The sequence below is a fragment of the Pteropus medius genome, unplaced genomic scaffold, assembly GCF_902729225.1.
Source record: "Pteropus medius unplaced genomic scaffold, Ma_sr-lr_union100, whole genome shotgun sequence".
In the NCBI taxonomy this organism is placed as follows: Eukaryota; Metazoa; Chordata; class Mammalia; order Chiroptera; family Pteropodidae; genus Pteropus; species Pteropus medius.
The window spans coordinates 773,294-798,686 of record NW_024344434.1 but is presented as its reverse complement, the minus strand read 5'-3'; the positions used below and the strand labels follow the sequence as shown (position 1 = coordinate 798,686).

At 34.3% G+C, this 25,393-nt stretch overlaps 1 protein-coding gene across 8 annotated transcripts in view; it reads left to right on the top strand.

Annotated features, from left to right (window-relative positions):
- The window catches only part of PTPN4 (protein tyrosine phosphatase non-receptor type 4), a 188,049-nt gene that overhangs the window by 62,529 nt on the left and 100,127 nt on the right, over nucleotides 1-25,393 (top strand). For 4 of the 8 annotated variants that reach the window (XM_039872652.1, XM_039872651.1, XM_039872654.1 and 1 more), the window contains 5 exons: nucleotides 1,478-1,585; nucleotides 18,365-18,407; nucleotides 18,485-18,584; nucleotides 24,906-24,950; nucleotides 25,211-25,263. In XM_039872652.1, the coding sequence (XP_039728586.1) occupies nucleotides 1,478-1,585; nucleotides 18,365-18,407; nucleotides 18,485-18,584; nucleotides 24,906-24,950; nucleotides 25,211-25,263 (349 nt within the window). Of the gene's footprint in view, nucleotides 1-1,477; nucleotides 1,586-2,784; nucleotides 3,015-18,364; nucleotides 18,408-18,484; nucleotides 18,585-24,905; nucleotides 24,951-25,210; nucleotides 25,264-25,393 lie in introns of those variants that run through there. The other 4 variants (XM_039872656.1, XM_039872653.1, XM_039872658.1 and 1 more) reach the window with 3 other exon arrangements.

The window sequence follows — 25,393 nt, the reverse complement described above, 5'->3', positions numbered from 1 at the left end:
GAGAGTGACTTGCATCAATATAAAAAATATTCACAGATAATTCGAATGGGAACAACCATTGTGAAGCATTCTTTGAAGCACATACTTCCCTGCCATTGATGAGTTTTGCAAATAACCTTTGACTCAGTCTGACCAGTAAGACGTGAAGGGAAGCTCTTTGTAAGGTAACCTTACAAGGAAGGTTGTTCTTTAAAACATTGTCATGTAAGGGTATAAATTTTGATATTGCTATGACCATCTTGCTTATAGCTTAAAATGCAGCCAACAATAGGAATGTGAATAAGAGAGATGGAAAGAAACCTGGTACTTGATTATATTTCTCATCTGCTGAAATTGGCCATCTCTGGAGTCTTCTTGTTCCTCTGTACTTTCTATTATATGAAAAAAATATATGTTCATATTGTTTCAGTTTGGAGTTTTGATTCTAACTTGTAGCTGGAAGAGACCAAACAGCTGTAGCTCATTTAATGAGGAAAATTTAGTGGTAAAATATACCACTATTTACTAACATTTGTTTTCTAATATTTACTAGCACGTGTTTTCTAATATTTTCTTATACAAATAATACTTCAGCTGAACATATTGGCGTATATTTCCCTCAATATTGGATTTTACTTTTCACTTAGGTTAGGATGCTGGAAGTAGTCACTATCATTATTGCTTTTGCTTAATATTTCCAAACGCATTCCCAACAGGTTGTATCTATCTACAGTATTACCAGCAATAAGTATTTTTTATCTTACTTATTGGAAGTCTTTTTGGATTGTTGTCATTATAGTTTTCCACTTTGATTTCTTTTATTACTAAACATGTTTATTATTTCTCCAAGTTTTTATTTATTAGTTTCATATTTTCTTCAGGGAAGTATCTAACCATACCTTTTACCACATCTTAGTAGCTGTGGAACTTAGGAAAGTTACAGTTACTCTTACTAAAATAGCAGTATAATAAATAACGCCTACATGATAGAATTGGTATGAGGATATAATGAGATATTTTTCTAAAGTTCTCTCAATATGTTTATAATTAAAATATTAATCTTTTGTCAGTTTGCTACAAATAATTTTCACCATTTTTGTTTGCTTTTTTGTGATATTAATTTTAGACACAAGTTTTAAATTGTAGTCAAATATGTTACTTTCTAGTCGTTATTTAAACCTAAGAATAAAACAAGACAAGTGACTTGGATATATATATGAGTTAATGTGACAAGAATATGAAATTTACAAAACACCATGATATTGGCCTGAAAGCAGAAGCCATTTTCAATCAAAGGTTTTCCTTATATCTTCATATTTATTATGTCTCTTTGAATTAGTTTGCCTAAAGTCAAACTGATTTTTATGAAGTCTTTATTTTCAACCAAGTCATTAGTATGGAAACAGTTGCCAATTTAATAGAAGAAAAGTCCAAGAGATTAAAAATCTGAAAGCGTATATAGCCTGTCAGTGTTGATTTTCTTTTATTTTTCTTCTAGAAACATGACCTGGGGCAAGTTTTGTTGGATATAGTCTTCAAGCATCTTGATTTGACTGAGCGTGACTATTTTGGTTTACAGTTGGCTGATGATTCTACAGATAACCCAGTAAGTTTAAGCTTTTGTTCATCTTTATTTTAGCTTTTCTCTCTGTTCGTAATATAAAATACTTTCTGATTTATAATGTTCAGTGATTTAGTGACTTTTTAAAAAGTATTAATTTGAATGATTAGAGGTAATTCTTTTCCTTTGTTCCTCGCTTTCTTGATGTTTTAATCTGTAAGGTTATTTCCTTAAGGTTTTTATAATTATAAGTCAGTCTGTAAATCTAGTGCTAGTTTCTTTATGTGTCTCAGACAACTAAGAAGTAAATCTAATTCATGACTCTTGACTTAAAGAGAGAAAATTGGGCATAAAAAGTAAAATATTAATTTAATATTAAAATATTTTAAAACATTAATGTCTCTTGAGTATTACATAAATTAAAACATTAATTTAATATTAAAATATTTTAAAACATTAATGTATCTTGAGTCTTACATAAATTATCCTGCATTGAAATGAAATAAGGTTTTTGTGACATTCATGGTGAGCTGTTTTTAACCAAAATTCATAATTTCTTAAGTATAAGTATTCCAAGTAGGAAGATTCAGTGGAAACCCTCCCAAATGAGATAGTGATTATATTTCAGAGCTCTTCAATTCTTGGACGTTATTAAGTTTTTTAGATTGTTACTAATTCCTTAGTAATTATAATCATGATTCTTTTTATTGGAAAGATCACATCATAAAAATAGAAGATAGCATGTGGTAAATGTTGAAATAGAAGAAAGCATATGATGAACAATGTTGAATTCTTTGTAAATTTATATGATTATAGAGAGTTCTTTTACAAAGTAATATATCCTTTTCGATTAGTACAGGAGAATGACTATTTTGAAGGAAACATTTTGTGTAGTTTAGAAAAATTGAGAGACTGAAAAAGTGGTTCTCTGGCCAGCTAGTCTCAGGAGAAATAAATCCTTTTGTACTGACCTAAAACATAAACTTTCCTCATACTTTGATGCCTTTACCAGATGACTTGAGCTTTTCTGAGGGCCTAGAGGAGTAGTGTTATTTCTTGATAAATAAACACATGTTGAAATGGAAGTGAGTAGAAATGTCAATAAGGCAAGCTTTTCCAGGAAGATAAATCGTAAACCAGGCAAACACCAGAAAGGTATCTGCCATACCTCAGTATGAGCAACACTGAGGTTTAAAGAAAAGATAATTCTTAGATTATCTTGCTGACTCTCATAACCCTCTTAGCTATAAAGCCCGTCTTTAGATTGGAGAAGTGACAAGACAACAAGTGAGAAAGACACCAGCTACTTACCACCATGTTCACTGTCATGAGTGTGAAAAACCAGCATCCGTGAGGAAGTATTCTAGAAGAACAAATTGAGATCATATGTATTACGAGATAATAATTATATCACATAAATTTGTATGCAAGAAGGCATTTCTGTTCTAAAACCATTACAGCAGGATGAATGTCGGTAAGCAGAGGTATTTTGATCTGGGTTGATCTTTCTTCTGTCTCCTACTTTTTCTTTGTCTTACTTTTCTATCTTAAGCATTCCTTCCTAAATAAGATATATTCCCAGGTCCAATTACTAATGATCCAAAATTATTCTTCCCCTGAAATTAGAATTATAGAATTTGAAAGACCCAAAGCCTTAGAGGTTATCTTGTCTAACACCCTTATTTTTCATAAGAAATTATCTCAGTCTAAGGAGATTGAAGCCTGAGCTACTTGCTGTCATTAATGGAACAAGACGTGGGTTTCCTAACTCCCCATGCAAGTCTTTCATAGCACTACAATTTCAATATTTAAATATTCAGAAAACCTGTGAAATGCCAAAATGTGTCCAAGGAAGGACCTTTACAGCATAAATGTTATAAGTAGTGTCTCGTTTCTGATTGTCAAAATGAAATATATCAAGACTTTAAGGATAAATAATGTATCGAGGGAATGGAATGCCATTCTTAAAAGGAGAAGAGAGTAAGGGAGTAACATTTATGAAACATCTCTTGTGGACTTGTTAGTAAACCAAATTCACATAATCTTATGAAAGTATCATCAAAATTCTTTTGAAGATGAAAAACTGAGGCTAATGAAACTTATTTAATGACACAGACAAGCAGCTGAGAAAGGATTTAAACTCATATCTATCTGATTCAAAATCCTATAGTCTCCCTATGGCAAAATGTTACTTCCCAAAAGATGATGATATAGATGCACAGGACTTATAAAAATGAACATATTGAGGAGAGGCAGTAACCATGCAATAAAATTACCAGCAGTGATCAAAGGTATTTGGTAATATTCTAAAAGGATTAAGTCTTGTCAATCCTTAGCTCAGAGTTTTTTCATCTTAAAGCTTATCTATTATACATATGTATATGTTGCATGTGTATATTATATATATTAGTTTTAGAGGATCAGAACTAATATTGCCTTAGACACACATTGAAGTTAAATTAATTTGACTTATAATAAACTAAAAAAAGCACCTAAGGTTTTATTGTGATCTTGTACATAACAAAAATAGAATCATAGTTGACTATTTTTTTCTTTAGAATCTTCCTTGGTAATGAGTTCCAGTACGGCAAACAAAATTCCTTAAAGAAAGCTTTGACTTTTTGAAATTTGTCGTTTTCATTTAAAACCTATTTATCGCTTTTGCTCTTATATAATGTCTTGTATAATAATAGTATTCAGTAAATGTTTGAGCGAGTAAGCAAAATAATGAGTAATGTGGTTATAATTCACTATGCACAATTTCTTTAGTTTTTAAGCATTTAAAGGTGGCTGTTCCTTAGTGGCCTTAATCCGCATGATATTTTTCAGAGCCTTGAGATTATATTATTCATATGTACTTTTACTTTTCTTTTCTTTTTTTTTTTTTGCCCCCAAAGCGAATTACAGTGTACTTCAGTCAAATAAAGAGTAGATCATCACTTACTTTTGACTTGTTTTTATTCAGTTTCATCCTTCTGGTAGTTTGTATTGTGGTTGTGATATTTTTCTGATTTACAACTATTTCCATATGCACTAACCTTGTGGTTATAAGTTAAACTTGAATTTATATCAGGATCACCTGAAGGTCTGTGAAAATACAGATTTCTGGGCCCTCTACCTAGAGTTTCTGATTCAGAAAGTGTAATGTGGAGCTCAATAATGTGCATTTCAAGCAAGTTCTCCTATAATGCTGATGCTGTTAGTTTATGGAACCACATTTTGAAAAATCTCTGCACTAACGCAATAGGATTAATGTTAAGTAACATAACTGAAGTAAGAAATAATTCATATAGAATAACTTGGTCTATCCTTTGAAGATTCCTTTTACATAACTCAAAAGTTTTAAAATTATTTCATCAGGTTTGAAGAAATATAGCAAAAGTCACAGAGAGGATTACTCTTATATCAACAAGCCATGTTTTAGTACAAAGTGAACATGATTGCTAAAATGCTTGCTTTTATTTCATGTCAGTATTTCTCATATTTCTTTCATCTGTTTCTACTGTAATACTTTAATTTGGGCTTTTATTAGCTATTGTATAAATCTCTTTGGTAGCCTGCCAAACGTTAAATTTTTACTTGTGGTCTCTTTTAACCTTGTTCCATTTGGGGAAAGAATGATGAACAGATCTGGGGTGCAGAGAAGTCTTTCAGAGAGAATTGGCATCACGTGCAAAGTTCTAGGGCAAAGAGAGAGGAATGCTGCATTTGAGGGACTGAAAAAAATCTCATCAATGGAATGCAGAGCAAGAAGAGCATATGGTATAAGGTTTGAGCAGTTCATCAGGTCATGAAGTGCCTTTTAATCTATTAAAAGATTATACTCACCTGTAAGGATTTATTTACATAAGTAACATGAGACTTGTATTTTAGACATATCACTCTGGTTACAGTTTAGCCAGTGGCAAATAGACAATTAGGAGATTGTTGCAATAATGAAGTTACTAGTGTTACCGAACAAAGGTGAGTTCCTTGTGGGCCACTTACAGAGAAGCCAAAAGTTTGAGGCAGCAGGGTTTGCAGAGAAATGAGATTTATATGTCAGGCCAGCTGAATGAGTAGACCAGAGATGAAGCTCAAATTAGTCTCTCTTGACAAAGGATTTGGGATCAGTTTTAAGAGGTGAGGGTAAGGAGAGGTTATACATATTTATTAATTCAAATTCAGGGGGTCTGATTAGGTAGTCTTGGAGCTAAGCCACCTAAGGTTAGGGATGTGGAAGGGGCCACACAGAACCAGGAAATTAAAATCTGGCAGAGTTTGATTTATCAGTCCTATTTTGTGTCCAAATTTGGTCACTGCACCAGATCTTTCTTATTGACTGACCTCCTAACTTCTTAAAGGGCGCTGTGTGGTAAAAGTAGCTTCTCTGCTACTTAAATTCTGTGAATTTTGGTTCTGCTGTGCTCCTGAGGTCAGCTTAGGGTTATTTAGCTGCTAACTACACCCTTTCAAGCCTCTGGGACCAGCCTGATCTGGCTTGGTCTGGTAGTCTCCTAAGAGCTGTGAGGAGGCCTGTTATCTCCTGAATGACACTAAAATTAGGAGAGGAAAAGTATTAGGGTCTGGTTTCAGTATTAGGGCCGGATTTCATTAGGAAAAAAATGATGATTGTGGGAGATGAAGGAAAGTGGGTAAGTGCTGGAGATATTTAGGAGATAAAGTCAACAGAACTTGTTGGTTTGATTAAGGTAGAGTAGGTTCATGAAGGAAAGAGAAATCAAGATTAATATCTCAGATTCTGTCTTTGGCAGAACCATGCAAATAGTATTATTGGTTTTTTTTTTCAGTTACCCCTTTTTGCATATAGAAATACCATTTATTTTGTGTATTGATTATATTGCAACCTTTCTAAATTCACTTTTCAATACTAGTTAATGTTTCAACTTCCATAGGATTTTCTATGTAGATTATTATGTAAACATAAGGTAAATTACATTTATTTTCACATTTTAAACCAGTTTTGTATTCCTGAGATAAATCTCAGGATATACAATTGATTCTATATTAACCTTGTATCCTAAGATCTTGCTAAATTCACTTATTACGTCTAGTATTTTTTTATTAATTCCTTAGGATTTTCTTTCTAAACCGCGTCATATCAGAATAGGGACAGTTTAACTTCTTCTTTTGCAGTCTGTATTCTTTTTTCCCATTATTTTTTCATTAATTGTTATATGGCTAAACCAGGACGATGATGAATAGAAATGATGGGAACAGACTACTTAGCCCTGTTCCCTGTCTGAGGAGGAGAGTATTTAGTGTTCCATTGAGTCTGCTGTTAGATATAGGTTGTTTTTTTAATCAGTGTAATTAAGGCATAATTTACATAGAATAAAACTCAACATATACAATAGGCTGAAAACTCTCAAGAAACTTGGAAAAGAAAGGGATATCCTCACTCTGATAGAGGACATCTACTAAACACATGTGCATCAGGGAAATATAGAATAAAAGCATAATTAGATGTTACTATGCATCCACTAAAATTTCCCTTTGTGAGTTTGATACTCATTGGCCAACATTCACAGCCACCATTTGGTTTGGTCACCTGATTTTACAGATGAAGAAAGAGACTCTTAAAGTTTAGGGGAAGCTGTTATGGGGAAAATGCTCAGGCCATGATTCATTTCAGGCCTCACCAGTTTTCTGGCACTGGGAAGGGGTGGTGGTGGTGAGTGTGTGTGTGTGTAAATCTACCCAGGGTAGCACAACTATTGAGGGGCAAAGTTGTGGTCAAATCTAAATTTTTCTACCTTTTTTTTCTGCTGTGCTGTTGAGACTATCTTTTATTTACTTTTATGGCTGGATTTTAGTTAGAATAAAGATCAACAAGGAAACTAAGCTTGCACATGATAAGTCTCCAGTATTCCTTTATGTGGAAGATGCTCAAGTCACACAGAATCAAAAGTTGTTAATGTTTCTCTTTATCCCAACTTTCTAACCTGATTTATAACAAGAAATAGGACTGACCTATAAGAGAAGAAAAAGTTAATATCAAATAGCTACCATCAGGACAAGTAATGGCATCTAGGTTTCTGAAAAAGGATAGAAAATGGAACCTTTTACAGTTTAATATTTAGTTACTTGATCTGTGCTATCTTGTATATGCATGCTTTTTCTTCCTGGAATGTCTTACTTCTACCTTAAGCTGCATTCCTCATTCCTCACCCTTCACGTTTCCACTTTAACCTCATATTTTTTAAGACTCAAAAGTCACTTTCTTTCTAAAACCTTTCCTCACCACCACCATCTCCAGGTACAATGTACCTCTTTCTCTTGTATCCTGTGATAGTTATAATACTTTCTTGATCTGATACGTTTCATGACTCCAAATTCTTGAGGCTAGTCTTTATCTTTGTGTCACCCTGATACCTGGCACAGTGCTCCATATACAATAGGCTGCAAATAATGAATTATTTTAGGACGAAATATACATCTCAAACGTGATACCAAGAATGAGAGTGTAAACTACTTAGTATCAAAAGTGATACTGAGAAAAGATAAATAAGGAGGTAAATGTATGGCTGTGTATTATTTTCTTTCAAGGTCAGGTAGTTTACAGTAGGAACCCTGAACTGTTTTTAGTTAATTACTTTAAACAAGCTTACTTAAAAAAATTTTCTTTTAATCTTACCAATATTTCCAGTCTGTTACCTATTTGGTTTTCCATCATAGTCATTAATATTTGTTCTTTACTCTTGTGCATGTACTTCTTGTTAAGTATATTTGTTGTATTTTCTTTCTCTGTCTCCTCTTTCCTGTCCTTCCTTTCCTTCCCCTCCCTCCCTTCCTTCCTTCCTCTCTATTTTCCCTCTCTTCTCTTTTTCTTCTCTCCTCTTTTCTCTCTATATACAGTTGACCCTGAACAACATGAGTTTGAACTGTGCAGATTCACTTACAGTTGGAGCCATGCAATTCAATCCCATGTTGTTGAAGGATCAACAGTATTGATCCACAGTTGAGAATCTGCATATGTGGAGGGCTGACTTAAGTCATATATGGATTTCAGCTGTGTGGCTGGCCAGGGCCCCTAACTTTTGCATTGTTCAAGGGTCAACTGTAATTTATCTTTTCCAAAATAGGTTGCTTTTTTCATAGTAATAAAAAAATGAGGTCACATGGTTGTTGTCTTTCTCTGCCTTCAAGGTCTATCCAAGTTGTTGCAAATGGCAAAGTTTCTTTCTTTTTTATGCTGAACACTATTCCATTTTTTGTATATACCAAATTTTATACATTTATCTATTGATGGACACTTAGGTTGCTTCTATATCTATTGTAAATAATGCTGCAGTGAACATGGTGATACAAACATCTTTTCAAGTTGATATTTTCATTTCCTTTGAATAAATATCAGAAATGGAATTGCTGGGTCATATGGTATTTCTATTTTTAATTTTTTGAGGAACCTCCATATTGTTTTCCATAATAACTGCAGCAATTTAAATTCCTACCACAAGTGCACAAGGGCTCTCTTTCCTCACCAACACTTTGTTATCAGCCGTTTCCTTATTGATTTTCTGTCTGGATAATCTACCCATTGATGAAAGTGAGTTATTAAAGCACCCTACTATTTTTGTAATGCTGTCTATTTCTTCCTTTAGGTCTGTTAATATTTGCTTTATCTATTTAGGTGTCCTATGTTAAGTGCATAAATGTTCGCACATATCCTCTTATTGGACTGAACCCTTTATCATTACATAATGAGTTTCTTTGTCTTGTATTACAGTCTTTGTGTCAAGGTTTATTTTGTCTTATATAGGTAGAGCTACCTGGTTTTTCTTTGGTTTCCACTTGCAAGGAAAAAGATTTCCTTCTTATATAACATTTTTTTTCCTTGCTGTTTTTAAGATTCCTTGCTTGTCTTTAATTTTTGGCACTTTAGTTATAATGTGTTTTAATGTGGGTCTCTTTTCCCTTCCTTTAATTTTCAGTTTGTATATGTCCTTACATCTGAAGTTAGTCTTTTATAGGTGGCATATAGATAGGTCTTGTTTTTTTTTTTTTAAATCTGCTCAGCCACTCTGTGTATTTTGATTGGTGAAGTTAGTCCATTTACATTTAAAATAATTATTGGTAGGTATGTAATTATTATCATTTGTTAATTGTTTTCTTTCTCAATGATTTTTCCATAGTGATAGGCTTAGATTCCTTTCTTTTTATCTTTCGTGTATCTACTATATGCTTACATAAAACAATTTATATTAACAGTCCATTTTAAATTGATAAAAACTTAAGTTTAAACACATTCTAAACCTCTACATTTTTACTCCCCCTTCACATTTCGTGCTTTTGATGTCATAGTCTATATCTTTTTACCTTGTGTATCAATTAAACTATTGTGAGTATATTTATTTTTAACTGGTTTTGTCTTTTAACCTTCATACTAGCTTTTTTTTTTTTCACTTTAACCATAAGGCCTATATATATTTACACCGTGTGTTCACTTCCTATAGGTAGATTTCTTTCTGCCACCACATATTTGACCACCTTTACAACATTAGATTATTCTGAATTTTACTATATATTTATCTGTACCAGTGGATTTATACTTTATATGTTTTCCTGTCACTAATTAGTGCCCTTTCGTTTCAACTTTTAAAAGTCCCATTAACATTTCGTGTAAGGCTGGTTTGATGGTGATGAACTCTTTCTTGCTTTCGCTTGTGTGCAAACTCTTTTACCTTCAGTTCTGAAGGACAACTTTCCTGGGTAGAGTATTCTTGGTTGGCAGTCTTTTTCTTTCAGCACTTGGAATTTATTATGCCACTCCCTTCTAACCTGAAAAATTTCTACTGAAAAATCTGCTTATAGGCTTGCAGAGGTTTCCTTTTTACATAACACATTGTTTTTTTCTTGCTATTTTTAAGAATCTTTCCTTGTCTTTAACTTGTGACCCTTTAATTAAAACGTGTCTTAATGTGAGTCTCTTTGGTTTCGTCTTCTCTGGAACTCTCTGGGATTCCTGTTTTTCCTGTATGCCTGTTTTCTTTGCAGATTAAGGGAGTTTTCAGCCATTACTTCTTCAAATAAGTTTTCTGCCTCTTTCTCTCATTTTTCTACTTTTGAAACCCCTATGATATGAATGTTGGTCCACTTGATGTTGTCCCATAAGTCCTCTAAGCTATCTTAACTCTTTTTCATTCTTTTTCATTTTTGCTCTTCAGATTGAGTGATTTCCACTGCCCTGTCTTCGAGTTCATTGATCCATTTAGTCTGTTGTTGAACCTCTCTATTGGTTTTTTTGTTTGTTTGTTTATTTAAGTTACTGTGATCTTCAGCTCTATGACTTCTATTTATACTTTTTAATGTTTTCTTTTTCTTTGTTGAAATTCTCACTGTATTCATCTGTTCTTCTCTTGAGCTCATTAAACATCTCTCTGACCTCTTTTAAACTCTAGCAGGTAAATCACGTATCTCCATTTCATTAAAGTCTTTTTCTGAGCCTCTATCTTATTCTTTCATTTGGAACATATTTCTCTATTTCTTCATTTTCTTTGACTCTTATGTGTTATTTGCTATGCATTAGCTAAAACAGCTACCTCTTCCAGGCTTGAAGGAGATGAACCTTATCATTTCAACCTGGCCCTAGCTCTTGGTTGTTTCTTAAGCATTTATGATTGTTCAAACAGCCTATTTTATTTTTAGTAGCTCCCGGTAGTTAAGGGTGTGCTAAGGCCAGCCATTGTCCCAAATGGGAGGATCTCAGTCAGCACCTAGTTTCCACCTCATTGGAATCCAGACTCTCAGGCAGCAACTTTTAAAGTATGCAACTAATACTTCTTTCTTGGGAAAATTGGGAGATAGGCATTTCTGTCTGCTCCCTTTGTGCTGAGCCCTGGAGTGATAGGCAGTTAAGACCTTTTTGTTTGTTTGTTTGCTACTGTCCTGTTGAACCCATGAACCCAAGCCTACCACTGGTCACTAGAGCTATAAAAGTATGTGTCCTCTGGGTAGCAGACACATAAGTCACGGCATCAGATGTGTATACCAACTCCTTTCTCAGAGACACCAACAGCCTGGTGCAGGACAGAGGGAGAGCACAAAGGTCACATGCATCCACCTTCTTTCCTGGAGAGACCTAAATAGGCTCTTAGGTATGTGCTAAACAAGAGGCCTGCCCCTCAGTCCCATGGGACCCATGAATGCACGTTGGCTACCAAAACCATGCATCCTCTGAGTGGCAGCCACAAAAATAGCATCAGATACATGTACATGCTCTCCTTCAATAGACACTGGTGGTCTGGAGTGCAGCAGAGGCAGAGCTCAAAGATAGCATCCTCCCTCTGTGGTCTCTGGAAAGGATTATAGTTGGGCTTTAGATATGTGTTTATATGCCTGCTCCTCCAGCCACAGCTATGAAGATAAGCTCATAGGCTCTTTTCACAGAAAGACTGAGGCACAGGTGTCTCAATCTGTTGCCCGACTGCAATGCCCTGGTTAAGAACTCTTTCTGTTTGTTAACATTACTGTGGGACCTGCAAGGTGGAGCCCCACTGGCCACCAGAGCCAAGCAATTTAGAGTTATCTCCTGGGTGGCAACTGTAAAAATTAGGGCACCAGATGAAGAATATACAACCCCTTTCCTGAGAGATACCTGCAACCTGGTATGAAGCAGAGGGAAAATGAAAAGACTGCCTGCCTGCCAGCCTCCAATCTTTGGAGAGTATTTCAGTAGGCCCCTAGATATGTATTAAATTAGGTACCTTCCCTTGAGGCCCATGCTTTTGGATAATCAAATAAGCTGCTTTCATAGAAAATCTGGACAGTGTTCAGTCAGCTGCCTCTTCTCGGTGCACTGGGATGGGTGGGTGAGTGGGCATGAGCCCTTTAAGAACGGTTTCTCAATTCTCTATAGTTGTACAGGTCTTATGATCACAAGCCCCATTGGCCTTCAGAGCTATAAGTTTTAGGGGCTCATTTCTCAGTTGCAGGTCTTAAAAGTTAGGGTCCTTATGTGTGGTTCAAACCCTTTGCTCTTCAGGCAGAAGCCCAGGGTTGTGAGTTCCCTCTTGACTGCAGGTTGCCATGTTAGGGTGGGGTTTATGGTAAGATTGTGTTTCAGCCTCTCCTACTCGCTTCTGTGTGGGTTTTTTCTTATTCATCCTATGTGTAAAAGTTGCTCAGTAATTTTTTGGGTTGTTTTTAGCGGGAATTGTTCTGTATATAGCTTTTAAATTCAGTGTGTCCATGGAAGTAGGTGTGTTTAGGATCTTCCTACATCTTGAACTGGAACCTCTCTATGAGCTATTAATACGTACTAGGTATTAATCATTTCTCATAAAATACCACATTTTAAACTTACATGTATTGCATTGCAAACAATTAATCTTATCTCAGATATACCACAGTAATTCAATTGGTACAAGAAATTTTAGCACAGTAAATATGGTATGTGACTAAATATAGGTAGTGATATACTCTCAGTGCCCATTTGTATAAGAACAAAATTAGAGGGCTTACAATACTTGTTTCTAAGCTGTAACAGAAAAGTTACTGTAAGCAATTTCCCTCCCAGATATATACCCAATAGAATTAAAAACATGTCCACAAAAGTTAGTACTCAGATATTCATATTAGCATTATTCATAATAGTTAAAAGTACAAAGAAATAACTCAGATGTTCATCAACTAATGAATGAATGAACTAAAAGTGATATATCTATAAAATGGAATATTATCCAGCAATAAAATGGAACACCATATTACTTCACACCTGGTAGGAGGGCTATAATTAAAAAGATAGTTAAGAACAAGTATTGATGAGGATGCAAAGAAATAAGAACCTTCATACATAGTAGGAATGTAAAAAGTTACAGCCACTATGAAAATGAATTTGGCAATTCTTTTAAAAATTATATATAGTGTTACCATATGACCAAACAATACTGCTCCTCCACAAATATCTGAGAAAATTGAAACATTTATTTACAGAAAAACTTGTATACAAGTGTTCATAGCATTATTATTCATGATAGCCAAAAGATAGAAACCCAAATGTCAGTTATAAAATGGAATGAAGTATTGTTGCATACTACAACACGGATGAACCTTGAAAACATTGTACAGTAGTTCCCCCTTATCTGTGGTTTTGCTTTCCATGGTTTCTGTTACTTGCGATCAAAAAATATTACTTGGAAAATCACAAAAATAAAAAATTCATAACTTAAAGTTGCACACCATTTTGAGTTGTGTGATGAAATCTCATGCCATCCCAACCTTGCATGTTAGTTATCCTTTTGTTCAGCATATCCATACTGTATACATTATCCACCTGTTAGTCACTTAGTAGTTGCTCATAGCTTGTGATCCAGGATGACCTGAAGCAGATGATCCTCCTTCTGACATATCATCAGAAGGTCAGTAGTAGCTTAACGGTACATCACAATGCCTATGTCATTCACCTCACTTCATCTTATCACACAGGCATTGTATCAGCTCACATAATCACAAGAAGGGTGAGTATAGTGTAACAAAATATTTTGAAAGAGAGACCAAATTTACATAACTTTCATTACAGTATATTGTTGTAATTGTTCTATTTCATTATTATTGTTTTTAATTTCTTACTGTACCTTATTTATAAATTGAACTTTATCATAGGTATGTATACATAGGAAAGGACATAGTACATATAGGGTTTGGTACTATCTCCAGTTTCAGGCATCCAGTGGGGGTCTTGGAATGTATCCCCCATGGATAATTGGGTCTAGTGGACTAAGTGAAAGAAGCTAGACACAAAAGACCACCTATTGTATGATTGCATTCACATTAAATGTCCAAAATATGCAAATTCATAAAGACAGTAAGTAGATGAGAAGTTGGTAAGAGCTATGGCTAGTGGAGCATTGGGACTGGCTACTAATAGAAACAGGATTTTGTCAGGGGGGTAATGCAAATATTCTGACATTATTTAGTGTTGATGATTGTACAACTTAATATAATAAAGTAGTACACTGAAGTGTGCATTTTAAAATAATGGATTTTATATTGCGTGAAATATATCTCAATAAAATTCTGTATAAGAATAATGCTAGATCTATGGTCATACGCATTTTGTATTTTGATAAATATTGCCAAATTGTCCTGCATTGAGATGGTACAGTTTATATTCTCATAAGCTATGTATGTGCCTATTTTCCTCACATTCTTGCCATTGTGATATATCATTAAAAGTTTTAATATTTGCCAGTGTTGTTGAAAAATGATAACCTAAAGTAGATTACTTTTATATTTCTCTAAATATGATCAAGGTTATATATATTTTCATATACTTAAGTGGTTTCAGTTACTTGCAATTAAAAAATATCAAAAAATATTTCCTTTTCTGTGAACTTTCTATTCTTATTCTTTGCCTGTTTTTCTATTAGTGTTGATCTTTTTCTTATTGATTTGTAGAACTTCTTTATGTGTTATTTTTTTCCTTTGTTTTTCTTTTGACAGTGTGTTTTTACTATGAACACTATCTTTACTGTCTAGTAGTGCTCATTATAGCATTGCTCCATCTTCTTGGCTTAAGCCAAGATCCTGAGTCCTATCTCATTAACATCATTGATGAAGTCTTTTGAATTTCCCAGTGTTTATCATTGTATTCCTTCTAAGCCATGTCAGTTTAACACATCTATTCGTGTATGTAAATGTGTTTCTATCTCTGATATCAGAATATTTTTAAGGGAAACTGAATTAAGGAGGCAAGCTTTATATAGATGAACTGATCCCAAATTTTGATTTTAGACAAGTATTAAAATGAAAGTAATTTACAACTTTTCTTATAAATACTGAAGAACAAAATCACTAGCTTAATAGATGGGTAGAAAGATAGATAACATGTGAATATATAAGGGAAACAAATATATTAAGTAGGAGTGAAAACCAGCTGATTATTGGCGCACACCCCACTCCCCCACCCCCGCCGACTGTTGAGTCATTCAACAGGTTTAGTCAGTCCTTCACCAAATATTTAAAATTGATATTATATGCCAAGTCCTGTGCTAGGTTCTGACTGTTCAGCTTTGAATGAATCAAATTTTATCCCTTACCTCATAGAGTTCATAATGTAATGAAAGAGATAGGCAATAAAAATGTAAACCAAACATATTACAGTGAAAAAAAAATGTTATGAAAGAATTCAGTGTTCCTTGCCTGTTTCTAAGTAAATAGAAGCTTTTTGACATACTTTTAATAGAGTAGTCAATGAAGACCTTTCCGAGGAGGTGGCACAGGTAATGAAAGGACTCAGCCATGGGAAACCTGGAGAAGGACATTCTATGCATAAGGAAACTTGAAATTGAAGACCCTAGGATGGCATCTTTTGAGTAACAGAAAGGGGGCCATTATAGCTGGAGCTTAGTAAATTGAGTAAGAGGTATAAAGAGATCGTGCTAAGGACTTTGAACCTTGCATTGAGAAATTGTCAAGAGATATTAAGCAAAGAAGAGACATTATGTTTTAAAAGACTACTCTGGCTTTTAGATGGAGGATGAAGAGGTGTTAAGAAACAGGGACAGATGCAGAATTGGAAGCAGTCAAGAAAAGAGTTACTGCCGAGTTTGGCTGAATTCTTAAAGGAGCATTCAAGAACTGCTAATCTCATAGTCCTGAGCCTTCTGGTGGCAAGAAAAGGATCTATATCAGATTGGTTGTACATGGCTTGGTTGGAAATCCTCACTCAAAACTTCCCTCCTGTCTTACTTGTTAGAAGAGATCACAAGTATGTCCTGAAATTTTACTCTTAAAACGTGAAGAATTCTAACACATTTTAGCTTAATGTGTGGCTAATTAAGAAACATTCCAGTACTTTTTATTATAAATCTGATCTATGGTTATGCAAACTTCTGGAGACTGTCCTACTGGGATTCTGTATAAACTTTGTCATTATTTTTTTATTAGTATCAGCTGAAGGGAAGTGTCAAAGCCAGTGCTACCTCTAGAAAAACATCTTTGTCATTGCTGTTGATAAACAAAATCAAGCAAACCTATGCTAACTTATGCTCATGAAAACCACCAACTTGATTGTAAGCTTCTCTAGGCAAACCTAACCTTTTGTTTGGTTCTAGGCCCTGTTAGAGGCCTTAGCCCCACAGCAGGTTCTCATTAAATGCTAATTGACAGGCTGTAAGAGTAACATGGGTGGTTATCAAAGGAAAAGACCAAATGGGCAGGAAACCTGATTATGCTTGCCTTTCTGAGAGGCTTATACCTACAAAGATTTGAAAATCAGTAACTGAAAACTTTAAGAAGTACTTGAGTCTACAAATATTTAAAGTGGTTACCTAAATAAGGTTATTTAATGTAACCCAGATTATATACTTAAGAGTGATCTGAGAGATCATTGATAATATACGGCTTCAGTTTGCTGCTGACTGAAGTATATTAGCTGGATTAGAAGGCAATGTATATTCTAATTAAACGAAATATATTTCACTCTTAGTACATTGTTTTCTCCCTATTAAATATTTTGAAATTTCCATCATAGTACTACTCGTCATATTTTTTCTAATTAACTGGCTAGCACTGATGAGATCTTCATAGATGTCTAGTAATTGAAAACCAACTACCACAAATTTTCAAACCATCATAAAGAAATATATTTTGAATCATATACTTAGTTACTTTACATAGTGATTGTATGAATTTAAACTAATAATTAAAATGTGAAGTGGAGAAACTTGGAAAATTTGGAATATACAAGTATTGATTTTTCATTTTTGTTAGTAGACCTATAATACTTAATCACGTGGAAAAACCAACAAAATTTTATTTTCTGATGAACGACTTGATTTATTTCCTGACACGTTTTGACTGTTTATTCTAACTGATAAAATATAAGGGAAACAGTGAACCTGAAATAAAAACAAACTGAAATTCGTTTGCTTTGAAAAAAAAAAGCAGAGATAGCAATTAAGAGGCTCTGGCAGAGTAGATGGAGAGTTGTTAAACTCTAGGTACAGTTTGAAGGTTGAATCAGCTGGATTTGATGTGTTGGATGTTAGAATAATGGAAAGGAGAGACTCATGGATTAGTCCCAGCCATTTCTTAGTAAAATCTATGTGTTCTTCATGGAATCAAGTATGGGAGGGAGGAGTAAGGTTTTTAAATAACGGTACATAAGCTTGTATTTGTGTAGTGCTTTGAAAATACTGCCACATCTATTACCTAATTTGCGGTTCTTTAATTTCTTTAAGTGAAATATGTTAGCAGTTGAAATATTTTCTGAATTCAGTTACAGTTTTTCTAAAATAGAGCTTAACTAGGATTCAGAAGTGTTGAGAGAGACTATTTACAGTCCTCATATAGAAGAAGCAGTCTTTTCTCAAACTAAACATTATCTCTTAGAAAATCAGTGTGGTTTTCTTTGGGGGGTGTGTATGTGGCTTATTTTTACGGAATAGGGTAGAAGTTACAAAATTTTTCTTAAGAGTAGATTTTCATGGAGTAGAGTTAAATTTTGTCTGAATGAGAGCATAAGGCCGAGCATATTTTTATGAAAGAATTTTTAAAACTCGCCAGACTGTTTCATAATATAGTTGTATTAACACAGATCACTTCAGATTGTTGTGATTATTAAGCATTTTTACTTTAGGAATAGATGTTTTGGTATACTGTATAATTTGATGGGAAATTAAAATCTTAAAGCTACCACAAATACATTTAGTACTTTCCATTGTAATTTTGTTTGATGTGAATGTCTGTAGATTATTTATTCCTACCTAGGCCTTTTCAAATATGCAGTTTTTAGCATTAATCTTCAGATAGGACAGATTTGCATGAATCGATGTATTAGTTCCTCAAGGAAAAATGAAATCAGTCTTTTTTATTTTTCAGAGGTGGCTGGATCCGAACAAACCAATAAGGAAGCAGCTTAAGAGTGAGCATACATATTTATTTGATATTTTTCAAGTATACTTTATAAAGATAAAGGGTTAATATAATCTGATTAATTAGAACTGCTTTTATTAATTCTAGGAGGATCGCCTTACAGTTTGAACTTTAGAGTCAAATTTTTCGTAAGTGACCCCAACAAGTTGCAAGAAGAATATACAAGGTGGGTATGGGGCATATTTTTCTTGAAAATATTGTCAAAACTGTTATGACATTTTAAAATTAATTAAGCAAAAATAGATTATCATGCTACAGTTTTGAGTTTATCAGCCAACGCACAGAATGAGTTACAGGTTTCAAGGTAAGTTTCCTCTCTTCTGGGATGACCGAGAGGGCTTTAGGAGATTGGAACCCAGGGCCGCCCCATTGAGCTACAAGCAGCCTCCTGAGATATATAAATATTAAAATTTTCTACATGTGAAAATTGTGCCTGCTTTTTTTTTCCTTGTAAAAGTAAATTCTATATATAATTGACCCTTGAACAACATAAGCCTTAGCACTGACCACCTATGCAGTCAAAAGTCACATATAAGTCGGCCTTCTGCATATGTGGATTCCCAACCACAAATTGAAAATACTGTATACAGAAGAATGACCCAGAGGAACATTTTGATAGTGTATGAATGTTAAGTGAACTATTTAAGGTAGAAATAGTGAGAAATAATTACAGTGTGGTAACTGTCATTATTAAAATAACCTGAATGATAACCTTGTGTGTTGCTTGAAAGACAGAATTCATTAAAAAAAAAGACAGAGTAAAAAATTAGCAGATTATACCTTCCATAAAGGTCAGTGACTATATTCAGAATTACTCTTAAAGATATTTGCCAAATTAAAATTCTGTATCTAAAAATGTGTAGATAGGCTGTTAGATGTTAATGCATTATTATTGTTTAGAATACTATGGTGAAGTGGAGAAACAAATGAATAAATTAAAGATATTTAGCTGTACTTGCCAATTCTCGGGTGTTTGTGAGGTAGAGTTTTCAAGTAGACCAGTTAAGAAAAATCCTTAAGAGTCATTTTCAATATGTTTGTTGGAGGTCAGGATACTACCTTTTTCAAAACAGGAGAACTCAGTAATATAGGCAGTCTTAAATTTTGAAATTAATAGTATCGATGGCTGTAAAAATAATGGCATAAATGATAGAGGCTATGTTCATCCTTCTGGCAACCAAATTAAGGTTGTGAAAGAAACAAGAAGCAGCAGCAAGGAAAAATCGCCTGGGATCTAGAAGAACAAGCCATACAATTAGGGAGAAATCCAAGAAATCACCTTGCAATGGCAGAAGGTAGGACAGGATGAGGACTCGGGGCCGCCCAGTCCCGAGCTGCTGAGTAAAATGGAGGCTGCAGCAGAGGCAGACGCCTCTTAAAGGGGCCACATCTGTGAGTGGATTTTCGGGTGACAGACCTGGTCGCTCTGAGCACCAGTGCCCGTTCGGCTGCGTGCTGGGGGCACCAGGGACTTACAGGGAGACATTGTTGGAGTGAGGGCTGAGGAGACACTCGCTCTGTACAGAAGTGCCTGGTGGTATCCATTGTTCTCTGTTGAGACCTCCCCGCTACCAATGCGCCTGACACAGCCCCGCCATAGCCCTGACATCATCAAGCTGGATAATAGAGGTCGCTCCGCCCAGAGGATTCCCTGAAACCCCGCCTACTCCAGTTCGGGCCCCACTCAAGCCACCTCCAGGTATACCTCAGCAAGTCAGGTGTTCCTTGCTGAGACTCACACTGGTGGAGGCAGCTGGCTTCGGTTTCTGGTGTGGCCTTTTGAGGCAACTATGAGCACGGCCTCTGTGGATTCCTTGCTGAATCTTAACAAGTGGCCCCAGAGAGGTAGAGGTTTGGGCTAAATTTGGCCTGCAGCTGAACCCCTCTCAGGACTGTGTCACTGAACACCTACTTCACAAATCCACACTAATAAGACCAGGAGATTTAGGACCTTTGCTTAGTACATAGAAACAGACACGGAAAGACAGCCAACATGGGAAGACAAAAAAGCAGAAACCATATAAGAGAGTAAAACAGAGATTCAGATATAGTGGAGTCGAGTAATCTAACAGATGCAGAGTTCAAAACACTGGTTATAAAGATGCTCAATGAGCTTTTGGGACGTGTAGATAAATTCAGTGAGAACTTTAACAAAGATAAAAAACAAAAATGGAAATTATAAAAGGGAACCAGTTTGAAATGAAGAACACATTATCTGAGATGAGAAGGATATTAAATGGAATAAACAAAGTGAATAAAGAAAAGGATCAAATGACCTATCTAGAGGACATGAAAGCCAATCAGGACACTCAGTCAGAATGGCAAGAGATAAGATGCCAAGACTATAAAAATAATTTAAGGAGGATATGGGACACTATTAAGGCTCCAAATATTTATCTGAATGGTGTAACTGAAGAAAATCAAGATGTTGAACTGCTGTTTGAAGAAATAATGATGGAAAACTTCCCTAACCTGGTGAAGGATATGGACATAAAACCCCACGAAGCTCAGAGAATCCTCAAAATCAAGGATCCAAAGAGGCCCACACCAAGGGGTGGCTCCATAGTGTAGTGGTTAGCATGTCTGCTTTACACACACAAGGTCCTGGATTCACGCCCCAGGTGGAGCCCCGAATCATAACCTGGGGGGCCCCAGGCCCTGGGTACATGCCACGAGAATGTGGGAGGAGACACCCCGCCTTCAGAGATCCAGTTCTTAAGGGGAGACGGCAACATCCATAGGTCAGAGGTGGAAGTGGGGGGGAGGGAATTAAAGAGGAGAGAAAAAAAAGCCCACACCAAGACACATCATAATTAAAATGCCAAAGCTTAAATACAAAGAAAGAATATTGAAAGCAGCAAGAGAAAAACAGATAGTTACTTATAAGGCTGGCAGCTGATTTCTCAAAAGAAACTCTGCAGAACAGAAGGACTTAGTAAAAAATATTCAACAAGATGAAGACCCAGGATATACAACCAAGAATAATTTATCCAGCAAAGCTATCATTTAGGGTTGAAGACAGATAAAGAGCTTCCGAGACAAAAATAAGCTAGAGGAATTTATCACCACCAGGCCAGAATTATAGGAAATGTTGGAGAGCTTCTTTAAGAAGAAAAAACATGTATCAAAAACAGGAATAAAGAATGGTAACAACTGCATTCCTATCAATAAGTACCTTAAATGGACAAGAATTAAGAGCTCCAACCAAAAGGTAGAGTGGCTGAAAGGATAAGAAAACAAAACCCCTACATATGACAAGGAAGGAGATGGAAAAAGATATTGCTTTGATGGACCTAGAAGGTATTTAAGTCAGAGAAAGATAAACACTATATGATTTCACTTATCTGTGGAATCTAAGGAATAAAAAGAACAAACTAATCAAAAACAGACTCACAAATATAATGGACAATTTGGTGGCGGACAGAGGGGAGAGGGGAATGGGGGTCTAGGAGAATGGGGTGAAGGGTTAAAGAAGTACAAATTAGTAGCTGATGGATGGTCATAGGGATGGGGAGCATAACATAGGGAATGCAATTAACAATACATTGGCTAGGTGGAGCTGAGGTCAAGAGAGGGAGGGAACAATTGGGATCATTTTACTAACTATATAGATGTCTAACGAATGTACTGTATACTTGAAACTAAATAAATTAAAAAAAAAATTAATGGTATCCCAGCTAATTTATCTTGAATAGCAAAGTTGTATTATATAAATACCCTTTAGTTTAATCTTGCAGCTCTTAGGTTTTGTTGTTGTTAATTAAAATAACAAGATTCTTAGTATAGTAAAAATTACTTAAAGTAATTTTGGATGAACTTCAAGGAAACTACTCTGAATTAATGAAAATTGTGAATTATAAAGTATTTTTAAATGCATTTTATTATTTCCTGGTACATATAACTTGAAATCAAGTAACAAAGTATTCTGTAATATATGTTTTAGTAATCAGATTTTTAAATATATAAGAAATATTTATAATTAAAAGATCAGTAATTTTAAATTGAATTTCTAATGTATTTCATGTTTACGAAAAGTTTGTTAGCATAAACAAATAAAACCTTGCCAATTATAGCCATATTCATAATTTACTTCACTCAAAAAACTCCTTGAATTTCTTAATGGAGCTTGAATGTGTTTATTCTTTTATAGCCTATATTAAAAGCATAATCAAGGAATAACTGTTTCACTAATAATTAAGTCAAAATATCTTCCTGATATAGAAGAAAGTAAAGTCAAGTTTGATAATTGAGGAATTAATGTGTTCAGTCTATCAGTCTAGAAAAGTATTTGTTTTCACTAGAAATAATGCATTATTTCAAAAATCCTTTACAATGGAATATCCTGTAATCTTGTAACTGGTACTATTTGGCAAAATGAAGTAAGTGGCTAGTTTTTTTTATTATCATAGTGTGCATTAATGATTCTCTACCCTGATTACCAATTAGAATCACTTAGGGGAGCTTGTGCCTTGACCACACCTCTAGATACTCTGATTTAATAAGTTTCGGGTAGGGACCTATGCAGAGACAGTACAGGCTTCTCAGGTGATTCTAATATTCCACTACGTTTAGGAAGCACTCTTTTAAAACTTTAGTGCTTAAGTAGCCTTAATGCAATTGTCCTGTTGGGTAATAAGACACCCTTAGCCACAATTGCTTAATTTTAAGGACTAGTTTAAATCCCACAAAACAGGAAATCGACTGCATCTCCTTACCTTGAGATTCTATTTTATGTTAATGGTAAAAAAGAATAGATGTATAGTGCTTCCATTAGATTAAATATCATTTAGTATTAGCAGATGCTGGCATCATTAGAACTGAAGCTTTCTCAGGAGTCAAGAGAATACAAATGACATTACTTTCATACCTTTTTGAGTGCCTAGGTGTACACAGTACACAATGGTATTTAGATCATGGTATTAGTTATTGCCTGGATTAGAAAAGTTATATTATTTTTGCAGCTTAAATAGATCATTTCTATATTTACCTCAGTCATTACTAATCTATTTTAAAGGTCTTATTTTTAAAAATTAGGCTTTATCTTTCTATTTAAATCCCCTGGGATACATATACTAGGCAAGTGATACTACTTTCTTTTTTTTTTTTTAAACAAATGTAGAAACTAAGGCTCAGCCAAATTTTAAGTAATTTCCCAAAGATCACAGGTTTAGTTAGCTTATAACTAATAAGCTTAGGTTTGGCTTATTATGGTTTCCACTCTATCAATCCTTAGTGATTGGTATGTAAATAAAATTTAACAAGCATAGATATTATTTATGTAGGATTTACATATTTTATCAATGATATACATGACCTGTCAATCTTAACTATAAGATTGTTTCCCACCAGGAACTTTTAATTACGAAACCAAATAGGCTGGGTAGAAATATGTTGTTTTGGATTGATAAAGTAAATAATATTAGTAATATTATGTATTAAGCCTCCCAGAGAAATTATGTACTTCATTAATATATGAAGCCAGGATATTTGTATCAGTTTTTTGTTTTTTGTTTTTTAATTTTCTAATGAATATCTCATTCTCTGAAGATGTTAATTACATTCTTTGGTAATTTGAATTGTCATGGAGCTCTTTAATGACTTTAATCAACCAAACAACTAAAATTTTAAATGATTTTTGATGCTTAGAATATGTATACTTTTTTTAGCAAGGTGAGATAAAAATCTGTAAATTCTCTGTTTAAACCTTTAAAGCCACAAAATTTGGTCTTCTGCCAACATTACACAGCACAGGTGGCTTTGCTCAAGCATTGATACATCTATGAGAAAGTGACTTTACCCACTAGCAGGGATGGAAGGACAATGCCATCTTGTAAGCAACCCCAGCATTCTTGTGATAGGATGCTAATATTCTTGTTAGTTTTAAAGGAAATTGGGTACTTGGCAATTCTAATAGTAGAGGAATAATGAGAAAAGGAACTTTTTTTTCCTGATCAAAGAGAACTTTCTTAGTTGAAGAGGAAAGGTGCTTTTTTACAGTTAGCAGCTTCTTGCTTCCTAATGATAAGATAAACAACACAGGGACCTATCCTTGCAGCTAGCTGGCTTTCTATCTCAGCAGAAAGAATGATTTTCTTCAACTGGTCTCTAGTCCTTTGCTACTTTCAGCTTTCCTGTGTGTGTGACTCAAGTTTGCTGTGCTTTCCAGTTCTGCCTTCTGCATATGCCAGTCTTTAGAGTATTTCTCCTTAAATTTTGCCCTCAGTCATGTAACTCTTAAAAACAAAATGTTTGTTTTTATTTAGTGGAAATAAAATATTTGCAGTACAGAATTTTATCAAAGAAATTTAAAGACTTGGATTCTTGAATTTATGAAAGCTTATTTTAAAATATGTTTTCATGTGCTAACATGTATGGTAAAGAAACAAATACTTAAGTATTTTAATTTTTTTAGTTAATGTAAGCATATAGTTTTTAAACTGTAAATGTTATAATTCAAGTAAATGCTAACTATCTTTTTTTTTTTAAGGTACCAGTATTTTTTGCAAATTAAACAAGACATTCTTACTGGAAGGTGAGCTATTTTATATTTTTAGTAATGGGTCGAAAAATACTCTTAACTCTGTATTGAAGTAATTCATGATCATTGCACACATTATCTATTGAAAAATGGTTACATATAGCATGAATTCCTTTTGTCAAATAAGTTCGTTACTTAATAATTAAAGTATAAGTCACATGGAAATTTCAAGTGTGGATAGTATAACAAATTATAGTGCTTTTGAAATTATTGTGTTTAACCTTGTATAATTTATTTTCCTTTTGTTTTAACAGATTGTCCTGTCCTTATAATACTGCTGCCCTTTTGGCTTCATTTGCTGTTCAGTGTAAGTATCAGCCCATATTTGAATCAAATGGCATGTAATTATATGGTCTGTGTTGATAATACATTGCTTTTAATGAGTTCTTTAGACATATGTCACTATACAAAAGAATGTGACTATAGAGGAAGTGTAA